At 40.6% G+C, this 22,430-nt stretch overlaps 1 protein-coding gene across 1 annotated transcript in view; it reads left to right on the top strand.

The window, feature by feature from the left end:
• Positions 1-22,430, top strand: part of BMPER (BMP binding endothelial regulator) — a 148,299-nt gene that overhangs the window by 27,387 nt on the left and 98,482 nt on the right. The window contains exons 4-6 of the mRNA XM_010582838.1: positions 7,715-7,797; positions 9,337-9,427; positions 10,251-10,333. Of these exons, the coding sequence (XP_010581140.1) occupies positions 7,715-7,797; positions 9,337-9,427; positions 10,251-10,333 (257 nt within the window). The remainder of the gene's footprint in view (positions 1-7,714; positions 7,798-9,336; positions 9,428-10,250; positions 10,334-22,430) is intronic.

Genomic DNA, 22,430 nt, shown 5'->3' with positions numbered 1-22,430 from the left:
TACGTTATCCCTCACATATTAAAAGATTTGGCTTTACTTAAGATTTTAATACTCCAGACTAGCAATGTGTTTTAACACTATTCTTGACTTTAGGCCCTTAGGACCTTGGATAGTAAAGTCGGTGGGGCAAGGCTGTCTCTTGCTGTGTGTTTGTGCAGAGTCTAGAACAGAGAAATGTGGGCCCATAATTATGGCCCCCTGCTGCAAGGAGAATGCAAACAAGTAAGTATAATACTGAAAATTTTCAGTGAGATTATTCTTCTGACAGATACTTACTGTAGTTTATAGAACATACTATATTCCTTTAGCATACTATTCACTTTGAAAATATTAAAAAATTAAGCCTTCTTATTACTTTAGTATAGGATAAATAGGCCACTTTTCATCTCTCATTTTATTTAATATGTTTAATGAAAACATATGAGATGATTGAGATTATAGAAATAGATTTGGCAGCATTTTCTTATTTAGTTGGATGGAGACCTGTCACTTGGATATAGAGCTCTCTACACCTCTAATAATAAGTTATTTGCTCTCTGAAGAGGTGGTATTACTGGCTCAGGGCTGCATAAAGTTTGCATTTCTAAAATTGTGCACCATAGTCTACTCTCTTATCCTAAGAATCTGAATTTTCTATGGATGTGCAAAGACAAAATTAGTGGGTATTTGTTACAACAGATGAGATTTGTTCTGAAGTTTCTTTCACTTGCCATGTGGAATTTTGCTTTTTCTGCCCTTGTTAACTTTTGAGAGTTACTGTGGAGTTTTTTGTTGTGTGTTTTTTTTTTTAATTAATTAATGATCTTAGAGGTTCATGTGCTATGCTCCACTGATCTGGAGTCTACCAGAGAATAGAATCACAGCCCAGGCAACAGCAGTGCTAGTTCCCCTGAATATTGACTATCCAAAGCTATCGTAGTTAATTGCGCATTTCTTGGAAAGGATATCAAATATTATGGTTGAGGATTGCAGCCAATTTCAACTATTAGGGCTGGCTTGGAAAGGAGGTTAGAGGGAGGTTATGAGTTTATCAGTGTTTGGCTACTCTACTAACGCCCTGCAGGAGCCATACATACACGTGGAACTTTGTTCGCATGTGGACACCCCTAGTATGAGATACCCGATACCAGTTTGGTGCCCTGCTGTAAGACAGATCGGGGGGCCTTTGTGTGGGGCCCTGATGGGGCACTGTGACTTGCAGCCCATCCTCACATGCTCTAAGGCAAGCTTTCAGAAACAAGGGTGCAACCTAATACATGGATGGAGGAGGATGGGTTGGGAAGATAATTATGTATCTTCCTACTAAAACCTCTTTCACCTTCATCTGCATTATCTAGTCCTGGCATCTATCAGAGACTGGTTATGGAAAGAGATGGTTTGGGGACCTAATCAAGTTTAACTTTTCTCTTGGCCTTTCAGTCTCTTCATAATGTGCTCCAGCTCTGAACCAGGAGGCCTGTTTCTTGAGGCTGGAGGTACAGGTTTGTTTCAACATTCATTCAGTTTCTAGCTTTGTATTTCAAGTAAAGGCAGGGATTTTGAAGCAGTAACATATAGCCGCTAAGGACAGTGTCATCCAGCGTCATCATGGTGCCAGCTTTGATTACTTCTGGTTATGCCTAAGAAAAGGTCTTTGTCTCTCCATCCTTCCTTTGAGTTAAATCTCTTACAAAGGTCTTAGCACATACATTTCATCCTTTGAATATCTGGTGTATACTGTTGTGTACAGTAGCACCTCAAATTTCAGATTTTCTTTTTACCTTGGTTAATATAATTTTCCATTTATGTAAGAAGCTTTTAATGAACTGTCTTGTCATGTTGTCATAAATACTTTTGCCATGTCGAACATTCAGTTACCCAGACTTTTACAATCACAGAGAAGTTGTTCAAGACACTTGTATTAGAAAATAGCATGAGACTTCCGTGGTGATACGTGGATGCCTTTGTACCTTGTGTGTGGACATTGTGTCCGTGCAGCAAAGTAAAAGGAAACTGAAGACCGGGATAGAGGCTTCCCACAACATGATAAACATCTTAGGACACTTAATACTGGAATAAGAATTTCTTTTACTGTTTAACTTTCAAGCTGTAAGCTGTACTGATCATGAATGATTTTGCTGGTGTGAAGAAATTGGGTATACATGGCAAGTAATTGTGTCACCAAGCAACATCATTCATGACACCCCTCCTAACCATGAGACGTCACAGTTCTCCAGCTGCCAGGCTTGGCAAGCACATCAAGTATGAGCTCAAGATTCAATGGTAGCTCTAACTGTATGGCATTTTGGATCACGAGGTTCTTATGGACCCTGCAGAGAGACTTTTTCCCCCCTATATATATATTTGTGAAACACAAGGCATTTGGGAAGGTGAAATTCCATTCCAGTAAGGTGCAGGGGGCAAAAAACAGCACTGGGAGGAGTTGATGTCTTTGTTTCTGCTGCTGTTTGCTCAGTGACTATAAGATGCTTTGCATCATATGCCCGTGAACTTGCAGTCCCAGCACAGCTCACCCCCATGGCCACTTCACTCTGCTGTGTTGTATGCCCTTTAGACGGCCCCTGTGCGTTGCATCCCTTGGGTATTGTAATTGCGATGGCTCAGCTGCAAATAGGTTTGATTGTACTCAGTTACAGAGGAAAGAGTTGGATTTTCACTGTTTAGAGTTAGACTTAAACAAGCATGGGAGATTTTGCATACATTTTCATGCTTCTGTGTTGACAAATGAAGACCAGGGTTACCCAATAGGAAGTTTAATTTTCCAGTAGCTGTCAATGGCTTTGCAATCATTAAGACATATGAAAATGTATTTATAATAGGTGTATGTGTGATTCACAGTTCTTTTATTTTGGCCAACAGATTTCATGCCAGGGAAATACTGCAGCATGTGCAAGTTATTATTTGGGGATTTTTTTTTTTTTGGAGGTGGAGGTGGGGGTTTTTTTGGCTAGAACTGGTATTTAGTGTTAGCATGCCTGGATACCTCCCTGAGGATTAATTTATCAAACACTAAATAAAACATGTCTTCTGACTGTTTTCTTTTTCCTAATGTTTATTTTCAATGCCAATAGAGAGGTTACTTTTTTTAAATAGAAAATGAAGGGAAAGCAAAAAAAAAGACTTAATAGGAGAAGAAAGATGCTGAAGAAATGAGGGATAGGGAGCCAGTCTGTTGTGCACCAATCTATCACTTTCTCTTGGGAGAATAAGGAAATGACTTGTCTATAAAATTCTCATTATCCTAAAAATAAGCAAAAATCTCTTCTGGAATCTTGTTAGGCAATGTCAATTTGAGTAATAAAGGCTTCTTTTTAATGAACTCCTGAGGACACTGGTTGAGCTTTAGCACTACTAAACTGTCTCTTACAGTCAATTTCCCTGTCTTCATGATAGTGCTCTGTGCTGGGGTGTCTGGGGAAGAAAAGAAGGAATGTTACTGGATTTGGAAAGACAACTGGCTTCCTGATTGTCAACTTGTCCACATACCAATAACAAAATCTGTTATAATTTGCCTCTTTTGTTATTCCAGTCCAATTCCATGTGAGGATGCTTGTTTTGGAATTAAATTGCTCTCTTTCAAATTAAATCAGCCAAAATTTGCTTTATTATGTTTGAAACCAAGGTGCTCAAGTAAGGCATGCACAACATTGAAAAAAAGTAGCTAAATTAGTAAATTAGAAGTGATTTAACTATTTTATCATAATTTTTTATGCAGAATGACTGAAGTCTAGAGGACCATTTTGCCTTGATGAGGTGACTAGAAGGTAATTAGCAGTTTCCACTGCATATACAACAATTGACCAACTTCAAAGTATTTAGTGGTTTGGTTTGATTCAGATAAGCAACTTTCAGTTTCCATGTTTATCCAGGACTTATCTGAACTATTTGGGTTGAAGTAGGTAGTAGGAACAAAACCTACAACTAACTGAAAGTTAATATTTTACATTAATAAAACATCAGCTATTCTTAAAGGAAGAAGCAGGAAGAACTAAAAAATTAGGACGCACTCCTTGACTGATATGAATCACCTTAGCTCCATTAAAATTGGAATAGACCACTGATAGTTAACTTTTGTATGTGGAATCCTAAAGCTTTTCCTTATGGGGTATATGTCACGGGATCAAATTTACCTATTAGTGTTGAATATGTTACTTTTCATGTACTCAGAACATTCTCAGGTTTTTCAGGTTCCTCTCTTGAAAACTTCCTCTGTAGCCTTTTCTTTTAAAGTTTTGTTTTAAGTATGTATTCAGGCAGAATTAAGTGGCTGGCATTTAAAGTGATTGTGCTAAGTTCCGATCTTTCTTGATTTATTCTTTTCTCCTGCTCTCCCTTTCAAATGGTGGATGGAGACAGTAAGTTAATGTAATAATATTTCCAAAGGGAATTAAAATGGCTTTTAGGAACTTGAAGTATGTTCCGCTGTACTCTGTTGTAGAAGTTGACATCAGGGACTTTGCCGATGCCTTTGGACATGAGATATTCAGCAAATGCTACTTTCCAAGCCAAATATGGTGGACCTTTGACCATGGGCAAGCTAGAACGGCTTGACTGAGTTGGCACATGGAGCAAGGCAGGTTTCACTAAGTTGAATTTGGGTGAGGCTCATAAACTCCCATGCTACGAGCAGGTGGGCTAGGAAAGTCCGGGTGTATGTTTGCAGGTGTCAGCTGAAAGATTTGTACATTAAAAGTGAGGTTCAGAAAAACTAGCTGGTATGTCGGCTTTGTTTCTTTTTTCTTTTGAAGAATGAGTGGTGGGTGCAGCTCTGGGGTGTCCAATGGCCAGAGTGTCAGGGCATACCTCCAGGCAGAGATAGGTTAAAATTTCACCTGGAGATTATAAAGCACTTCCTTTCTTGCCCTCTTCAGTTTGCCTGACATTCAGCCTTCCCCCAGCTCTCACCAAGTCTGCTTGTGTTACTGGCTAACTCTCCCCTTCCTTTGTGCTCTTTTCTTCAACTGAGCATCTGCTGAAATCCAGCTCCCACCGTGCCTCACGTTGGTGCTTGCATGATGCTTCTCGGTCTCCCTTATTCAATCTGCTGGCCTGTGCCAAAGCTCAAGAGCAGTCTTCCTGCCTCCAGTGCTTCAGCAGACTTTTCCATCCTGGTCTCCATTTCTAAATTTCCTTTTTGCTGCCTGCACGCTCTCCCTGACATGGTTACTTCTGGTGTGCCATCCCCCAGTGCTGACAGCACCACGTATCAGCGATGGGCATGGCTTGCAGGCAGGTGGAGTTCGGCTCCCCCTTCTTTCCTCAGGGACAATGGCTGGTGCTGCAGGGCAGAGGATTTTGTAGTGTAGCTTGGATATGCACTTCAAGCGAAAGCAGTGGTGCACGGATGCACCACCTTCATGCTTTCTTGATCAGACTAATCCTTGAACTGAAAATTTCAGTTTAAGATGCACATCTGTACGTGCAGATTACCCCAGGGTCATTAGCTTTCTTACAGAGGAAACATTTTAAATTAAAAAACATAGCTGGTGAGCAAATATGCAAGGTATTTTGCAGTTGCTAGTTTCCAACCTGGCCCTTGATTATGCATAGTGCTGAAGATACCAGACCCATCTGGTAAAACACGCACACAGATATTTAACAGCACAGCTCATTCCATCTTGACTGTCCAGCACATGTGTAAACTCTTTCTTGGACTGGGACCAGTATGCCAGTATGGCCTGAGCTTCTGCAACTTCAGGATGCTAAAACACATTGAGCAGGCTCTGTTATTCATCAGTGTTTGCAGTGAGCAGTAAGTGAGACTGTGCTACAAGATTAGCTCTGTGTTTTTCAGAATGGGACTTCAAAATGCATAAGAGGAGTATGGGGCTTCATGATCCTCTCGACATGTTGGTCTGCATGTGTGAGAGCTCACACAGAACTGTATCTAAGACGCTGAGAATCTGAGCTTTCCTTTATTATTCAAAATTGCTTCATAGGGGCTTTGCTACTTAAAAAAATGTGAGATTCAGATGTATACTTTGTACCTTTCAATATTTGTCAAAGATTAAATTATCACAGCCAGCTCTTAGACTACTGATCAAGTCTTTCAAAAACATACCTGAAAAACATACCCAGCTAGGTAAGTGAAATAGCCATAGCATCTGCAAATTTCTCCTGTGTTGCTCTGTATTTAGCCTCGAAAAAATCTCTGAATACTGCAAATTCTGAAATACAAGTCTTTTGTTGTTTAAGATCTGAACTGGAGGCAGTTAACACATTTGTAAATGATCTTTATATATCAGGTTGCCTTTAAATTTTGGGTTGAATTCAAAATTATTTTGTGGGGATTTTAAGTTCCTCAGCAGTTCAGAACTGTCACCCTCAAGTTTTCTTATACAGTGGGCTCAAAAATTTGCTGGTGTAGGGCTGATAACTTGCCTTTATTTTTAGAAGGCCATAAAATGTAGCCCAAAGCAGTTCAGGATGGTGCACCCTACACAGCAGAGAATGACTTAGAGTAGCTGCTGAGCTAGGGTGTGGAAAGAGAATGGTGCCATGGGCATTGTTTGACTGATTGTAATTTTGTGCTTGGTGACTCTATGTATATGTCTGTGTTTTGGAGTCTCTGGCAAGACTCCTGTTGGTTTCATGGGCTCTTTGATCAAGCTCATTTTGAATAAAATAGACTAGGAAAAAACCCTTAGAGCAGTAAATGGAAAATGGGCATTTTTTCCTGCAGAACATGGGGTATGTGTTGCTTCTAAAGTTTTTATTCAGAAACACTTTAGCTCTCAAAAGAATTAATTTTTTTAATTGAAACAATTTGGTATTAATAGATTAACTCTTTTAAAACAAATATTTTATTTCCACTTAGTATGTCTTTTCTAGTTTTGTTTTTCTGGTGAGTTATTTTATTCTTTTCTTTGCATTCCTTTTTGGTTTTACCTTTTGCAAAATACCAGAAAACAGTGAAAGAGTAGGAAGGGAAACAAGTAGGAACATGTAATAAAAAATGTGAAAATTAATGTTTGGAGTTTTTTTCCAAATGGCTCAATGAAACTTCATTTTGCACAAAAAATGCATGCTGATCCTGTGCATGGTCAAACCAACCTATTTTTTCTTAACAAAGTTGTCATATAACACACAAAGACATATGAAGCCAAACCCTGTGGGACTCCAAAATGTCCCCTCTCAGAGATTCCCCACCCCCACAGAAGAGCTTGATGGCTTTTAGTTTATGTGGATGTTGATCCCTTCTGTCATGAAAGTGAAAAGATATAAAGGAGGAGCAGCTCTGCCGATGTCAGTTCATCCATGCTGAGCTGTGCCGGCTGAAGAGCTTTCCCGGGGGTTTTGGTTAATGGATGAGGATAGCATGGCCAGGCTGGATGATGAATATTTCCAGCTCTTCTCTTACCCTCTCTCCTCTCTTTCCCCTCTCCAGTGCATGAGTGGCTGAGCAGCTCCTGAATGGACTGCAGAATAAGCACTGACATCCATTTTTAGGTAAATTGTCACAGACTTTGGTTTGTCTTGAATGGTTGTAGTTTGGCCAGTCCCGCATGAGCAGCAGATGTCCAGGGCAGTGGTGCTGCCAGCCCTCCCAGGACACGATCCTTCTTGTCAGTCCCAGCTCTCAGCTCTACCTCTTCTGTTAACCCAAGGGAGAGGATGGGTCACATTTAGGACGCTGCTCTGTGGTCCTCAGCAGCAGCCTCCCACAAGATCATTGCGTTCAGCTGAACTGACCTGTTTCTGTCTCTTCCTCTAGATTGTAGTTTTGGAGGAAATACATACAACAGCTCTATGAAGTGGCACCTCCCTAGCAAACCCTGTGTTACATACCAGTGCCAGGTAAGGATGTCATCAGCATTGTACTAATTGATTTGTGGGCTTTTCCCATGAAATTCTGAGCCTTTTTTTATCCAATCCAAATCACATGAAATATTCTATACCCAAAGCACAATACGGACTTTGCATTTAACGTAGTTTAAACCCACTCAGATGTGGCCAGCAATAACCAAGCATCCAGAAGGATAGGTTTTATATGACTTGAGTACCATGATACCCAAACATTGCTGAAGGAGAGGTATGCAGCCATGCCATTTCCCGCTGTCTTGACCTTAAAATAAATCCTCTTTATTTCAGCATGCTAAGCCTTTTGTGAGATACAAATTATTATTTTAGTAATTGGACACTTTTGTGTGTATGTGTCCATGGGTTTTACCTGGGATGTTCTTTAAGAGAAAGCCACAACCAAATTTTCTTTTCCTGGGCTCCTGTGCTGTTAACACAGTGGTATTTTTGGTAGCTTGCCTATCTGCATCCACAACATTTGCAAGATTGTCCATTTTCAGGCACAAACCAAGTAATTATGTAGGTAATTTTAGTTTCTGTCTGTGAACAGGTCTGCCATTTTTGCTGACAATTTGATCTGGTTTTAATAATAACACTCAGGCAGCTATTAAGAATGGCAGCTGTTGGGAAGAGGAGAGATGAATGAGTATGAAGAGCTTCTACAAGCAGGAGAAGAGAGTTTCAAGACTTTTCTCTTTTTCTGTGATACTTCTGCTCTATGAAACCCGCCCACATTTTTAGACAAGTACACTGAGAAGAATGAAGCTGCAGCAGCAGTATTCCGTATCCTTGCACTTAATGAAAAGATATTCATGATGTGAATTTAGATACTCTTATAACTACTGGCTACATGAAATGAGCAATTCTTTATTGCCTGTTTCATTGTCTAAATGCAAAACTGGTAGATCCTGTTTACCCTAGATCCAGCCATTTAAAAACCAGGTTTCCCTTGCTTCCAACTGCAAAGCCGCAAGCGACAAAAAAAAATAGCAGCCTTTTGTGCAGACATCCTCACACCCAGATTTGTTCAGGAGGGCTCTTGACTTCTCCAACAAGAAGCACAGGAAATGTTAATTTACTAATACTTATCAGGCAAAGTGTCAAAGATAAGCGTCTCCCCTCTACAGAACAAGATGCTTTTATCTGCTTTCTAAGTCTTTTTTCCTCCAAGGGGAAAGGGATGAGATTGCCTTGTGTCTGGCCTGTTTTCACCAGAGCTGCATGGCAGATTCCTGAGGCTAAGGATTCCTAATAAAGCAGGATTCCTTTTCCTAAGAAGGTGCTTGGTTTCTTACCTGATGCATTTTAAGGCAAATCCTGTGTCTGGAGTCAGGGAGACTCAAGTAGATCTTTTGACTGTGGATTAACCTGAATCCTGATACCAGGCAGCAGGTGCAGAAAGAAAAGAGGTTTTGAAATCCAGTGCTCCGCAGCATGTCCGGGGCTTTAATTGTACCGCTAGTAATTGTGGGTTTTTGCTTGTTAAAGCAACCACAATGCTAAGAATGAACATGTCTGATCTGCTTCTTTTTTCAGGAAGGAGTGATAGTAGAGTCAGAGGTACGGTGTGTTGTTCACTGCAAAAACCCTTCCAAACTCATGGGAATGTGTTGTCCTGTGTGTCCAGGTGAGATTTCATGGGAAGATGCTGTTCGACATGTGCAACTGTATTTCTAATGATAACCATCATTACCTGGGAGGTTGCCTCTAACTTCTGCGTTATACTTGACAAGTTACTAAAATGTGGCCCAGTGGCTGGCAATGCACTAAATGACACAAGAAGAACATGCTTAATATTTTTCAGTAGAGGACATGCAGACTGGGGGATGCATAGGCAATAGCCTGTGGCAATATCTACAGATGTATTTATGTCATTTTTCAGAGGGTCTGTCAGCTGGGTTTGCCTGGCTGATGATTGGGATTTTGTTAGGAGGGGAAGTATAAAAGTAACCCTAAAAAAGGAGACTCACTTTTTGAAGGGGAGTGGGAATGGGTTGCCTTTGTGAAGCACAGTGGCAAATTGACAAGGTTTTATAGGCTAATTTGATTTTAACAGAGGTCTTGTAGGTAAGTACTGCTCCAGTTGTGATATAATGGGTTTATTATATTCTAATTCGTTATAATTTCTGTCAACATTTAAGATAAACTCAGGGAGTAAGAATGAGTAGTAAAAAGCAAACAGCCTAGAAAAATGTTTCAAAGCCACTTTTAACGGAAGACCTGACTTAGCCTCGACTTCATTGGTACCAATTTATCTGTTGTAGAAGGATGCTTTCTTTCCCCCAAAAGATATCTGGGGGTTCTCAAGGCCTTTGTAAAGGCTTCTGAAGTGATTTCTATCAGAGAGGATGGTACGATTTACTCTTCATGTTGTCCTATGGTGGGGGTGTGTTATAGAGAAAAGGCAGCGTGCTATCCTGAGCTAAACTTATTCAAATGCTGTTTTCCAGGTTGTATATTTGAAGGGAGACTTTACAATGAAGGAGAAGAATTCAGGCCTGAAGGAAATAAATGTACCAAGTGCTCTTGTGTTGTAAGTATTTGCCTTTTGGCATTGTATCTCCCTGTATGAACTTCAAAAGGCACATTATTATTGCCATAACAAAGCAAAAATATAAGGAATTCAACACTATTATGCATTCTTCTCTTGGAATTCAGGTTTCTATTGAAGATTTTACTGCACTAATACATAGTATCACTCATATTCTGAGTTCATCATCTTTTTGGGGACCTTACACTGTATGCAGATTGAGCTGGATATTTGGGAGAGAGTAAATGTGTTAAATTGGTGATGCTTTTTTTGTGATGGGATCATGCAGGAGGAGACAGAAAGCTTTTTGGGTTTCATCTATTGATCAATATTTATTAGAAGTTTCCTTAAACCGATCTTTTGCAAGGATTCCTTTCAGCTGTATGCGACACGGGCCTTTGCTCTGAATTACTGAGTGGAAGGATGCGGGTAGCCTCCTTAGGCTGTCCCAGGTGGATTTTGGCTTGACGCTTAATGAAAAGGTCATATTCTGGATTTTATCCTTGACTAGCAAGAATATAGAGAGGAAGTAATAATTGCATCCTTTGGTAATGAGCACAGGCTTCTCTTTCACTTCCATTAAGTTAAAAGATAATGCTGTATGAGTTGGGGCAGATAACTTTGACTTCATTGGTGTGATCTGTGAGACCAGTAAAATGCAAAGTTCAAATCACTGCTTTTGTTGCAATCGATGGGCTGGTTAGCAGCAGAAAGTGCAAGGCCACGGAACTTTACATTACAGTAGAATGCCATGAGTTTTGTCAGTACCAGACACAGCTCTCCTGCATCATGAAAATAAAATAAAAAATGGAGGAGAGAAGGATAGAATTCAAAAATTATTATGTATTTATACACAGACACACACACATTTAATGAAGCTGCTGCAGAGAAATTGGATTGTTTTGTGGGAAAAAAATCCTGGTAATCTGCAAAATTAATTTACACTAAATCATTACTGCTCCTGTGGAGAATTAAGCTGCTCAGGTAATTTTGTTTGGTTTGTTTTGTTTTTTTTTAAAGTTTTAATCCTGTACTAATGAAAATATGCCATCACACATGTCACAGTGACATATGCCCTGGGCTCCTGTTCTGCTGAACGCCTCCTGTCCCAGGCTGAGGAACATTGCTCTCTCTGTACTCAGTGGGTCCCCATCTCACTTCAGCTTCACCTGTAAAGCAGTAGCTTTACACTCAGGCTTTCCTTAGTCATGTTCCTCAGGGAAAAGCAGGTCCGAATGGTTGAGAAATCTGTGGAGACATGCTTGAGTCTTTTCTGGCTGTGCTTTGCTCTTTTGTAAGTACTGTACAGATATTGCCTATTGCCCAGTTGTTGGTGTGCCAATATCTCCTTGATCAACTTACCTTTGTTCCCTAAATAACAAAAGCAACTGTGCTGAGAAGAGCATGGGTGGTGGGAGATATTTAGGGAGAGCAATATAAAGAAATATAAGAATACAGGGTCAGACCTGAGGGTCTTTCCTTGACAGTGATCAGTTTCAGCTACGTTAGAGAAGCTACTATCAGTATCAGCTACTGATAGTAAGACATTTAAAGCCTCAAGCAAGAGGCTTAATGATCCCTTCTGAGAAAGACGGTATGATGGTTTTGGATGTTAATGACATCTGTATAAAATGCCCAGCTCTAATTCTGAACCTTACTGACAGCAAAAGAAATGCTATCTATGTGTAAGCTCCATCTGACCTCCCTTCCTCTCTGCAATGCCTTTTTTTACTGTCTTGCCTGTTTTCCTTCAGAACTTGGGCCCATGCTAATTCCTATGTAATTTAAATTTGAAGCAAATAATGGGGGCATCCTCAGGGCTGTGATAGGGGTTTGCTACCTTCTTTACATCCATTCTCTTTTGGGAATGGGTCCCCAGTGAATCTCATATCTAAGCAGTTGGTGGATGTCTTATTTAAAGATACCTATCTAGTCATGCGATGTGATGGGAACAGGCTTGTGTGTGATGTGCTGTAACTTGTGCAGGCTTTAACAGATGAAAGGTAGCTCCTCAGCCCAAATTAGATTTCTTCTGGGATTTCAGATTGTAACTATTCAATGAGTCTTTTGTGGAAATGGGGCAGAGGAAGTGGTACAAATTGTTCCCAAGGTATTTGGGAGGGGGTGATGTAAGGATTCAAGCCACTCTTACTTGAGGGTGAATTCTGCCTTTTACTTGGGAGCAAGCTTTTCTGACAGTGGATTATTCTGGACTCCATAGGCCATCACTGTCCCAGGGATGGGACTGCAGGCAGCGTTGAACAGGAAGAAAGTAAAGAGGGATGACTGTGGTTTGTTTTCCTGGAGAGATACAAGGTTGTCCCGCACTCACTAAATGTATTAAAATGAGAAATTACTTAAAAAAAGGGAATTTTGCTGTTGCAAAATGATGCACTCAAAAGTCATCGTACATCAGCAGGCCTGGACTGTGGAGCTCAATCTTTGGAAAGCTCTTTGGTAGTTCAAATTTGTGGTATTTTCAGCTCAAAGTGGTCCCTACTAAATACTACTGAGCTCCTAAAGAATGCAAAATGGTTATTAAGATGGCTTGTTGTTGTTGTTTTTAACATGCATTGCTTGTGCAAATGAGGACAAAATGGGATCTTAGGAGTTGGGGATCCCTGTCTCGGTGGAGCAGGCTGGCTGACTGGCAGGGCTTCCATTGCGCTCCCCAGCCCCAAAGGGTCTACGTATGGGTGATTCACTCGGTCCTTACCCGCCGTGTGCTCCACTCATTACTATGGTTTCTCTTTAACACCACTTGTGGTTCTAGTTATTGTCTACTGAAAACCAGACCAAACCCACCAAACGCATTTCATGAAGGTCACCAAAACAACCCATTAGGTAATAACTTTTGGGTTGCTACCGAGCCAGGATGTGCTCACGGTGGTAAGGTGGAGATGAAAGGCCCTGTATTCCATTACTGCTCTCCTAAGCGAGCCGCTCCTTGGGGCAACTATTTCTTGCTGAAAATGAAAATATATCACCTCTCACTCAATACATATTGCCTGTCAGGAGCAAACAAGCTGGCTTTTAATGACTCAGTTTCTCTGGGGATAGGCATTTGTGTAAGAAAAGTGGACAGGATAATAGGGATCTCCTCCCGCCCCGGCTGAAACCCAGCTGTCTCACAATAATTCATCTGTCTGGCCTGTTCCTGCTTTTCGTGATAGGTCAGCAGCCTGTTCTAGAGAAACCTTGGATATTTTCCCTACCATAAGCACCTACTTAAATGAAGGACTGGCTGCTTTAATCGAGTGTTATTTCTCAGATACTACTTTTATGAGGTCGAGAGTGTGTTTCTGCTTGCACAGTGAGAGCACTTGGCTTACATGTTTCCTTTCCTACAGCCTGCATTAAAATAGTCAGACTGTGATTATCTTAAATGTTTTCATTTTCTCTTTTGATGTAGCACATTTGAGGAAAAAAAAATTAGTGGAGGGGGAAGGAGAGAGAGACAGGGACGGAGGAGAAGAGGTTTGGCAGGAAAGTGACCTTGCATGAGAGCAGTAACCATGGAGAAGCTCATCTTTAAATGGTAGTATCCAAACTCATAACTAGCCTCTTTTGGCTCACACTGCTGTTACCCAGACCATGGGCACTGTGCGTTTCAGCATGCGAGGCGTGCAGTGGTACGAGGTACCACCATGCTGAGAGCACGCAGCACTATGGAGGTGCTGCAGCCTGGGACCCATCTTCCTCCACACCCCGACTGGGAGAAGGGGAGTGGACCCACTCAGGAAATGGTTGGAGGCTGGATTACGGCCTTGCTGGGATGGCCAAGGGCTGGGATTGGGAAGGGTTGCACCATCTGTCTGTCCTGCAGGGAGGCATGTCACTGCGATGACCACCGGCAAGGGTGGTCACGTGTGTTTGGTCCCCAAGCGGCATCATTTCACAAAAGCAATGTTGGCTTCTTAGTTGCTCTTCCAAAATGATTTAAAGCAAGTGAAACACTAATGGCTGGAAGCAGAGCATGGGGATTTGGGACCCTTGGAGAGCTGAATTTAAAAGCAGCCTCTGCTCAATGTCCTTTGCATCATTGGGGGCTTTTACACTGCTGCTCAGGCATGCTCACAGGGACTCAAGAGGCACACAGCTTCTGGTCTGCAGGTGTACTTGTGGGTCTGTGCAGGAAATGTCTTGTTGCTCATGTTCCTGAGTGCTAGGGTGCAAAACCTGCATAATGAAAGTTTTGCACAAAGAAAAGGAAATCGCACCAAGAAAATCTGTTTCTAAATCAATGTATAACAGGTGTTGCAACTGTGATAAGTAATAAGAAGCTACATATGTTAGTGTTTTGGACACTATTCAGAAGTAATGTGTTTGGTCTGAACTACTTATCTGGGCTCCTCTTCAGTTAATGGAGAGAGAGGTGGGATGGATTACTCTCTACAGATGCCTATCTTCCTCCACTAACTACAGGGGGAAGCCTACCTGGCTCCCTGGCCTCTGAGATGGCTGAAGATAGCTCAGATGGATCCCGCCCTTGAAGTCAGCTGGGTGATAAAGCACCCTGATACTGCTTTAAAGGCTTGGCTTTAACAGATACTGGGAGCTGCTGAAATACATTCCCACCACAATGGACTGGGGGGGAGGTACTCCAGTCTACCAGGAAACTCAGGAGAACACACAATTAAACCTATCCTTGGTGAATGCTGGTAGCAGAAGCTATGTCCAACTTCAAATTTCGATCCTCAGGGCAGTGCCAAATGCTGATCTTCCCAAATTTCCATGTACTCCAGCTGCTTTGATTCAGCTCCAAACTCCAGCAGACACTCTCTTCCCCCACTTTGGGGGCTAAGAAATGTAGTCACGGGTGGAAAAGTGAAGACTTGGTCTTTTGGTAGGAGGAGCATTCACTTTCTCAAAGCTAGTGACATAAGCAGAAGTGGTTGGCTTACGGGTGGATGCAAAAGGAGAGCAGTAAGCATTCAGAAATGGGATATGGAGGGGTGCTCACTGTGTCTCTCTGGGAACCCCCCATGAGTTTGCAGATTTTTTGTGAGGCTAGAAAGTTAGTTTGGTTTTCTGACTAGCCTAATAAAAACATAATCTTCCAGCTAGGTGAAGAAGTATGGCTGTGCGGGTAGGTGTGGAAGAGTAAGGACTTGGTATGTGATGAACCCAAGAAAAGTAATGCAGCATAGAGACATAGACAGTGTCCTGTTATTTATTCTTTCTTTATCAGGTTTTCTTCAGACTTCAGAAAGCATATCCACTTCCCTATAGATTGTGTACTACATGAGCCATGTCTGAAATATTAAATTCCTTTGATTTTGGAAATATCAAATTTAAAAAAAAATAGTTTGGACATTTAGAAAAATATTGGTTAGAAAACAATGTGAGGGTTTTTTTCTTTTCTCTCATTGACATGTAGCCATTTTTAATCTTTCTTTTAATTTCTCTCAAAAAAATTCTCAAAAAATGTGTCTTTGAGAAAAAAGTTTAAAATAATTTTAATAAAAGTCATGGAGTAAAGTTAAAAGTAAAATTAATCACAGTTTTTTCTGAAATACAGTAGTATCTGGAATAGCAATGCAAATGGGCATAATTCAGCATAATTATTCCCTGTAAATGATTCGTATTCATAATCACTTCAAATCTCAGACTTTAGAAAGTGTCTTTCTGTAGCAAGGTCTCATTTCCTCCCCCTGTGGATATTTGAATTTTGTCCTGCACCTCTCCTACCTGCAGAACTTCCTAGCTCACCTAGTCTGAGTGTGTTCCCAGCTCAGGCTGCAGAAACCTTTCATCATACTTTTAATTTCGGTCAGGATCAAAGGGGTCTTCCTGTGCAGCGAGAGACTGTGTCCAGTTTAGGCACATTTCTAGGGGAGCAGAGGTATTGAGCAGCTCCGTGAAGGTCTAGGTGACTCTTGAAGGATTGTGAGCCTGGAACATGCAGCATCTTTCTCATATCCCTTCCTTCCTCAGAGCTCTTTGCTTGCCCCTCCTGCCCTTCAGGATTCAGTTCAAATTTACCTTCCATGCTTCAGCATGGTCCATGCTCCTCAGGCTGTGCAGTCAGAGGGGTCTACCTGTATCTGTTCTTCTACATTCTTCTCCATCATTTTACATAGGTAGCACTACCCAGTTGTTATTTCTGAGATGGCATCTATGGCCACCAGTCAAAGATGAGTGCCCATTGTGCTTTATATCATAAGGATGTGCATTCCTGTCCCCAAAAGAAGAGAGTGTGGAAGAAGAATGTGAAGAAAGATGAAAGGGTGATTAGGCAGATTTCTCTGGGGAATTTTTCCTGCTGAAAAAGAAGGGTGGAAATGCTGAGGAGTTGGAGGAAGCAGTTCTGCCTTTATAAGGCTCTTGTTTAGACAGAGACTGTCTTTCCAGTTTGATTATCCGAGATGGTACCACAATAATTAATGAATTAAGAGATACTAGAAGCCATAAAAGACTTAAAACTTTGTGGGTACCTGAAGGGGCTAAGTAGATGCTGATTAACAACCCCTCCGCATCTGTGCATTGCATGAACAACCTCTTGCAGTACAGAGAAAAAGTGTCCAGGACTTCTTATCATGTAAAGGAAATGAATGCACAGAGGAGGATGGATTTTTGCACTCCTAAAGTATATAAAGAAAAAAATAATGCAGGTTGACCACTTTTAAATGGTGATAATAAAGGCTTATACCTCAAGTATAGGTTGCTGTAGTTCTTGAGACCAAAGGAACAGAGCATATACTGTCAGGTGTCTGTCCCCTTTCTTGTTAAACTTTTCCTAATTAACAGGCTGAGATTGATTGTTCTTATTAACAAAGAAGAATTAAGTACACAGAGCTTTAACAATAAAGGAGACCTGTTAACACGCAGTCTCTGATAAGGGGACTTTTTTATTGGCATTGGGCTGCAATGAAGCCTGCAAACACCTCTGCTGTAACCCACTCCATGCAAAGGCAAAGAACGATCTTGGAGGGAAAACAGAGCAGTAAGACAGCAGAAAACAAAAAACCTGGTTAAAGTAAGCAAGCAAACAAACAAAGAACCTGCTGGCCAGCAGGGGATGAAAGGGTTGCATGTGGTTTCAGAAGTGCCTGGTGAAGACAAAGGTTTTATGTGAGATGGCTGTAGCACTTCTTGTAAGTGGCTTCAAATAGGAATGTGTGTGGCATCTCGTAGGAATGCTTGTGTGCAGAATTGATTTGGGTCTAAAAGATTCCCACAAGTTGTGGTAGGAAGCAGTAAAAGCAATAGCTTGTTAATTAACAGGGCCTTTGTTTGCCAAACATTTTATGAAGAGTCCAAGACCCTTCTGGCTGGTGTTACAATGAAGGAAAGGCTGAGAAGAGTAGGAGTGCTTGGCTTTCATGTTTGTCACCCTTTCAGTTTAAATAAACTTGGATGTGACAGGTTTGTGGGTTGTTACAGGATAACAATAGTTAATGATTTTAAACTTGCACACAGCCCTCTGTGTCCCGAGACAAGGTGTCTTAATATGCACAATACTGCTAAATGAATTTACACAAGAGATCTTAACTAACTGCGTAACACCTACTTGTTTTCCTTTGTCCGATTTTCAAAAGCAAAGCAAAGAAAAAAATTAAAGATCGGAGGCAATACATTGCTACATGTGGGGCTTCAGGTTTTAGTTTTTTCCCCTCTCTCAAGTCCAACCTCTGCATCACTGTAGGTACCATATTTTTTTTACTTAATCATGTGGTAGCCATTGACTTTGTTCGTATTTGAGGTCTTTTGTAGAAGATGTGAAGTGAAAATTGGGATCATTAAGTTTGAATTGCTGTTGAGATCTAGCGTGATTGCCGAATTCCGTCTTGACTTGCTATTAGTCTGCCTAAATTCTCCTTCCTCTTTCCACTGCCTTCTACAGCATTACTCTTGTTTTCTGCCCTGGAAGGATTTTGTTTTGATAAAGGAGCAAGTTTCCAACCCTGCCTGATAAACTGTTCTCCAGCTGGGATAAATTAACATTTCTTACAAAAAGCCAGTCATGTAGAAAGACTCCTTGGATTCCATCAGCTTTTTAAATGTTCATGAACATATTTATTACTTTTGTTGCCTTATTTAATCATGAGAGACAGACACACTGGGTAGTCAAGGGGAGGAAAATGATACCCAGAGAATTATTTCCAGGATTGTGACAAGCTGCAACTTTTTTATACAACTCATCCTCTCAGGCTGAGAGTAGGATAGGCAGAATTAATTTATTGGCTGTCAAAATATATATGGGAAAGAGAAAGGGAAAAAAAAGTGCTTTGAGACATGCCAGTGGTTTACTTATTCTGCCTTTAACCTGTCAGAAATAAAATTTGACTAGGAGCCAAATTATCATAACATCTTTGGCACTCTGCTGTGGGTACATCCATCTGAAGGAAAGATGCAGAAATCCTTGCAGGAGGTGCAGAGTTAGAGTCAGCAGTGGGATGTAAGCTCCCAGCTTCCACTGTAGGTGCTTGAATACAAAAGGTGAGTCCTTAAAAATGCTTTCTAACTCTAGTGATAGAAATTGCCTGGATGTCTTAACTTTCTTCCACGAAGTTGCGCTCCAACGGTACCTAAACTTCGTCCCAAACATGACTAGAACACTATTAAACTTGACAATCCCAAGCTGCATTGAAAACCCAAGAAGTTTTCAGCTCTCTGCCAGAAGCTTCATAATGAAGCACTGAGATTTTCTACAGAAAGCAGATGTGTGGGGGTTTTTTTGTTGTTGTTTGGTTTCTGTTTTGGTTTTTTTTTGTTTGTTTGTTGTTTGTTTTTTTTTTTAAACTGGAGTTTAGCAGTATTACTCAATATTTTGTGCTAAAATCATTGACATGCAAATTTCTTTATGTCCCCTGGTTGGGTGTCAGAGCCAATGCAATTGAAAGTGCAAAGTCCAGATTTCCAGCAGGCTCAGATCTGATGTTTGAGGCATCTGAGCCCAAAATTATTTGAGTATCTTGCATGCTTTGTGTGGTTTCTTCTCCCTTTTTTCTTTTCTTTCTCCAGAACACAGCAGCAGGAGTAGGAGAGTAGGACAGACGCTAATGTGCCCTTGCCAATACTATCTTTCTTCACAGGAAAAAGCAGAGTTGGCCTCAGCTCTGAGAGCATAACGATGAGGAGAGTCTTGTTCCTTCTACCATCCTCTGCCTTGCACCCAAATATTCAACATGCTGAACAAAAATTTGAAAATGAGACAATGTATGTGAAAATAATTAATTTCAAGAAGTCTAAGGATTTTGTGCTTTTCAGCACTCAGTCTCTTTTTTGCCCCCTCTCCTAGTTGCAGCATAACAACTTTCTTTCCGGATGCAGCTGAATAGCAATTCTTCCTAGCAATCTCAGTTGCTGATGCACTATTTATTCTTTCAGCAGCCAGCTGAACTGCCCTGCTTTCTGTCTTTTAAGGTCATTTTTTTAATTCTCCAAGGTTACTGCAATTACCCTACCCCCCATCTAGTTTTTTTAGTGCTGCACTTAAGCAAGTGTGGGTACGTACATGTCTGGGACCATGCAGGGAGAGAAAATCCTATGTTTATTATATCTTCTACCATGCACTGCTCTTTGTAGTTGACATGCACATGTAAAATCTCTTATCAGTAGTACTTGCACAGCATTTGCTACTACAACTTTGTCTTTTTGACTGTGAACCTGATTCTAACATAGTGAACATTTTATAAAGTAGCTAAATGGGAATAGGACCCATAAAAATTTACACTTGGTGGAAACCAAGCCAGGGAGGCATTTTCTTTCCCCATGGTGTTATTACATTCCTCGTGGTCAGCAGTAATAGGTCTGCCTCCTGAAGTATGGGCTGTGGGGTTTTACTCCGTGTTCAAATGGGCATCACTTGAAGCTTTAGCATTTATGGTATTTGGAGGACACATTCTTGCTTCCTGAGTATTCAGTGCAGCAGAGGTAACAGCAAGCAATTACATAGAATGAGGAGTAAGTTACAGGCTAATTTGAGGGCCGAGGGGCCTGGAGGAGAAGAAACATGCTTGTACATCAACAGAAAGATCATCAACCTGTATAGCATGTTTGCTGCTGTTCCCCTCAGACTGTTTTTGTAGTATTTCTCTGAGTCAGGTAAGAGGCTAATAAGGACACTATTAATACATCTAATGACCAAAAGTACTTTTTGCAGTTTTCATAATGAGTGCCTGTATTTCTATTTCTAAGTATCTTATCGGGCTGCCTCTCATTGCTGTCAGTCTCCGGGAAATCCTTTATCTCAGGCTTTCTTCAAGCTTACAGAAAGAGAAGGTGGCAAAGTTCCCAAAGTAGACTTGGATTTTGCTTGCTTATTCCCTGATAACTGCTCTTCAGACTTCAGTGAGTAGCCTGGTATACTGTGATTATAATACATTTTTTATTCCTGTCTGATTTTTCATGTAGGGCAATGGGTTTTGAACAGAGAGGATGTTCCCTTCTCAGGACGTGGCAAGGTTTAGTGGAGGGTAGCCAAGTCATGCTTAGGGAATAATTTTTTCCTTCATGATGTAGTGGTTGCAAAACAACGTGTAAAGCGCACAGTGCTCCCAACGGGAGCAAGCAGGGCTCAAACTCACTGGGACCCTGGAGTTGCTACAGCAAGGGAAAGTGCCAACTTGCCAACGAAAACCCAGGAGTATGCAGATGTTACAGAGATAAAAATCTGCAATTTCCAGCTCTCCACAAATTCCTTCATCTCTCATTCATGTTGAACTCTATCTTTTTCTAAATACATATGTTTATTAAAGTGGGGAAGCACGCATAAGTTATGTCCTGGAAGTGGGCAGATGAAAGCAAAGGCAAAAAAAGAATTCATAATTTCTGGTGTACAGGATTTATACAGTATTTGTGCTCCTGCAAACAAAGTAAACCAGTCATACTGGGAGTACGAGCTTTAAGTCTGTATCACAAAAATAATTTCTAAAATCTCATTTGAAATTCATATCAACTTTTATCAGATGGAAGACTTTCTCTTAGGGATGACGCTTGCCCACGGAAGGAAAAATAAAATAAAATGTAGCATACCGCACATGCCCCGTCAGAAGAGCCTGAAATATTCATATCTAGAATGCCCAAAAGCATATTTGTGGTTCAACTACAGAATAAATAACAATTTAATATTATTAATTAAAAATTATTTAAGCACACACAATCTCTGGGTAGTGTATAATATCAACTATATCAAACCGTGATTCCCCATTTCCCCAGTGCTGAACAGTAATTTGGATAAAATTTAGTTTTCTATAATAGCCTGCAAAATTACTGGTTTAATAAATCAGAATCAATACATTGAAAATGTGTAGGAGTGTGACAATTTGTCTTCAACAGCCAGAACACCAGCATGAGGACATCAGCCCTATGTAATATTATCAAGATGTTTCTCTCCAGTCTATTGACAGAAATAAATTTTTTTTTTTTTTTTTTTTTGAGGACTCAGTGTTTCAACATTTCAATGCAGAAAGGAAAGCACTGGAAAGAAGCAGGTTGGAAATTTTCAAACATGGTAGATGATGATTGTTCTCTTAGTTTTGGCTTTCGGTTCCAAAAATCCTAAGAGCCTCAAATGAGACAGTACTGAATACCACACCTCATACTCCAGTGAGAAACTCTTAACAGCACTGGCTTTGAAACCCTGGCCCTAAGGAAGAAGTTTGTTGTAGCCCTTTTAAATCTGATTTCATTTAGACTTGATATCTCTTCCTCTTATCTGAATTAAACAATGCTGAACTTAAAAGGTTACAAATATTAAAATGAATGTGGTTTTCTATGATAAAATTGAGATAACTGTGTTCATAAAAATGGAATCCAGGAGCTGGGTTGCATAGTATAAAAATGAGAAACTAGTTATGTCCACTGCATAATTTTATCACCTGTCGCTAGAGCACTGTCAAAACAGCAGACTGCTGTCTTTGGAGATTGCTATGCGCTATCTCTAAATTTTGAAAAACAAAGCTGTTTTTCATATAATCCCGCACAACCCATGATTTCCTGGTTTAATTAGGTTCATTTCAGTGGTGTTAACTCAGGGATAGCTTGAGTCCTGTGTTTGTAACTTACTGTTTTGATGCTCAAGAGCAAATACTGGCAAACTTTACGTAACACCTTGCATAATGGCTTTGAGGGTGGATGGGAAAATTAGTTTAAA

This window comes from Haliaeetus leucocephalus, unplaced genomic scaffold, assembly GCF_000737465.1.
Source record: "Haliaeetus leucocephalus isolate CR32 unplaced genomic scaffold, Haliaeetus_leucocephalus-4.0 Scaffold83, whole genome shotgun sequence".
Lineage (NCBI taxonomy): Eukaryota > Metazoa > Chordata > Aves > Accipitriformes > Accipitridae > Haliaeetus > Haliaeetus leucocephalus.
Note: the sequence above shows the minus strand (reverse complement) of the source record. Positions and strands in the feature narration are given on the sequence as shown.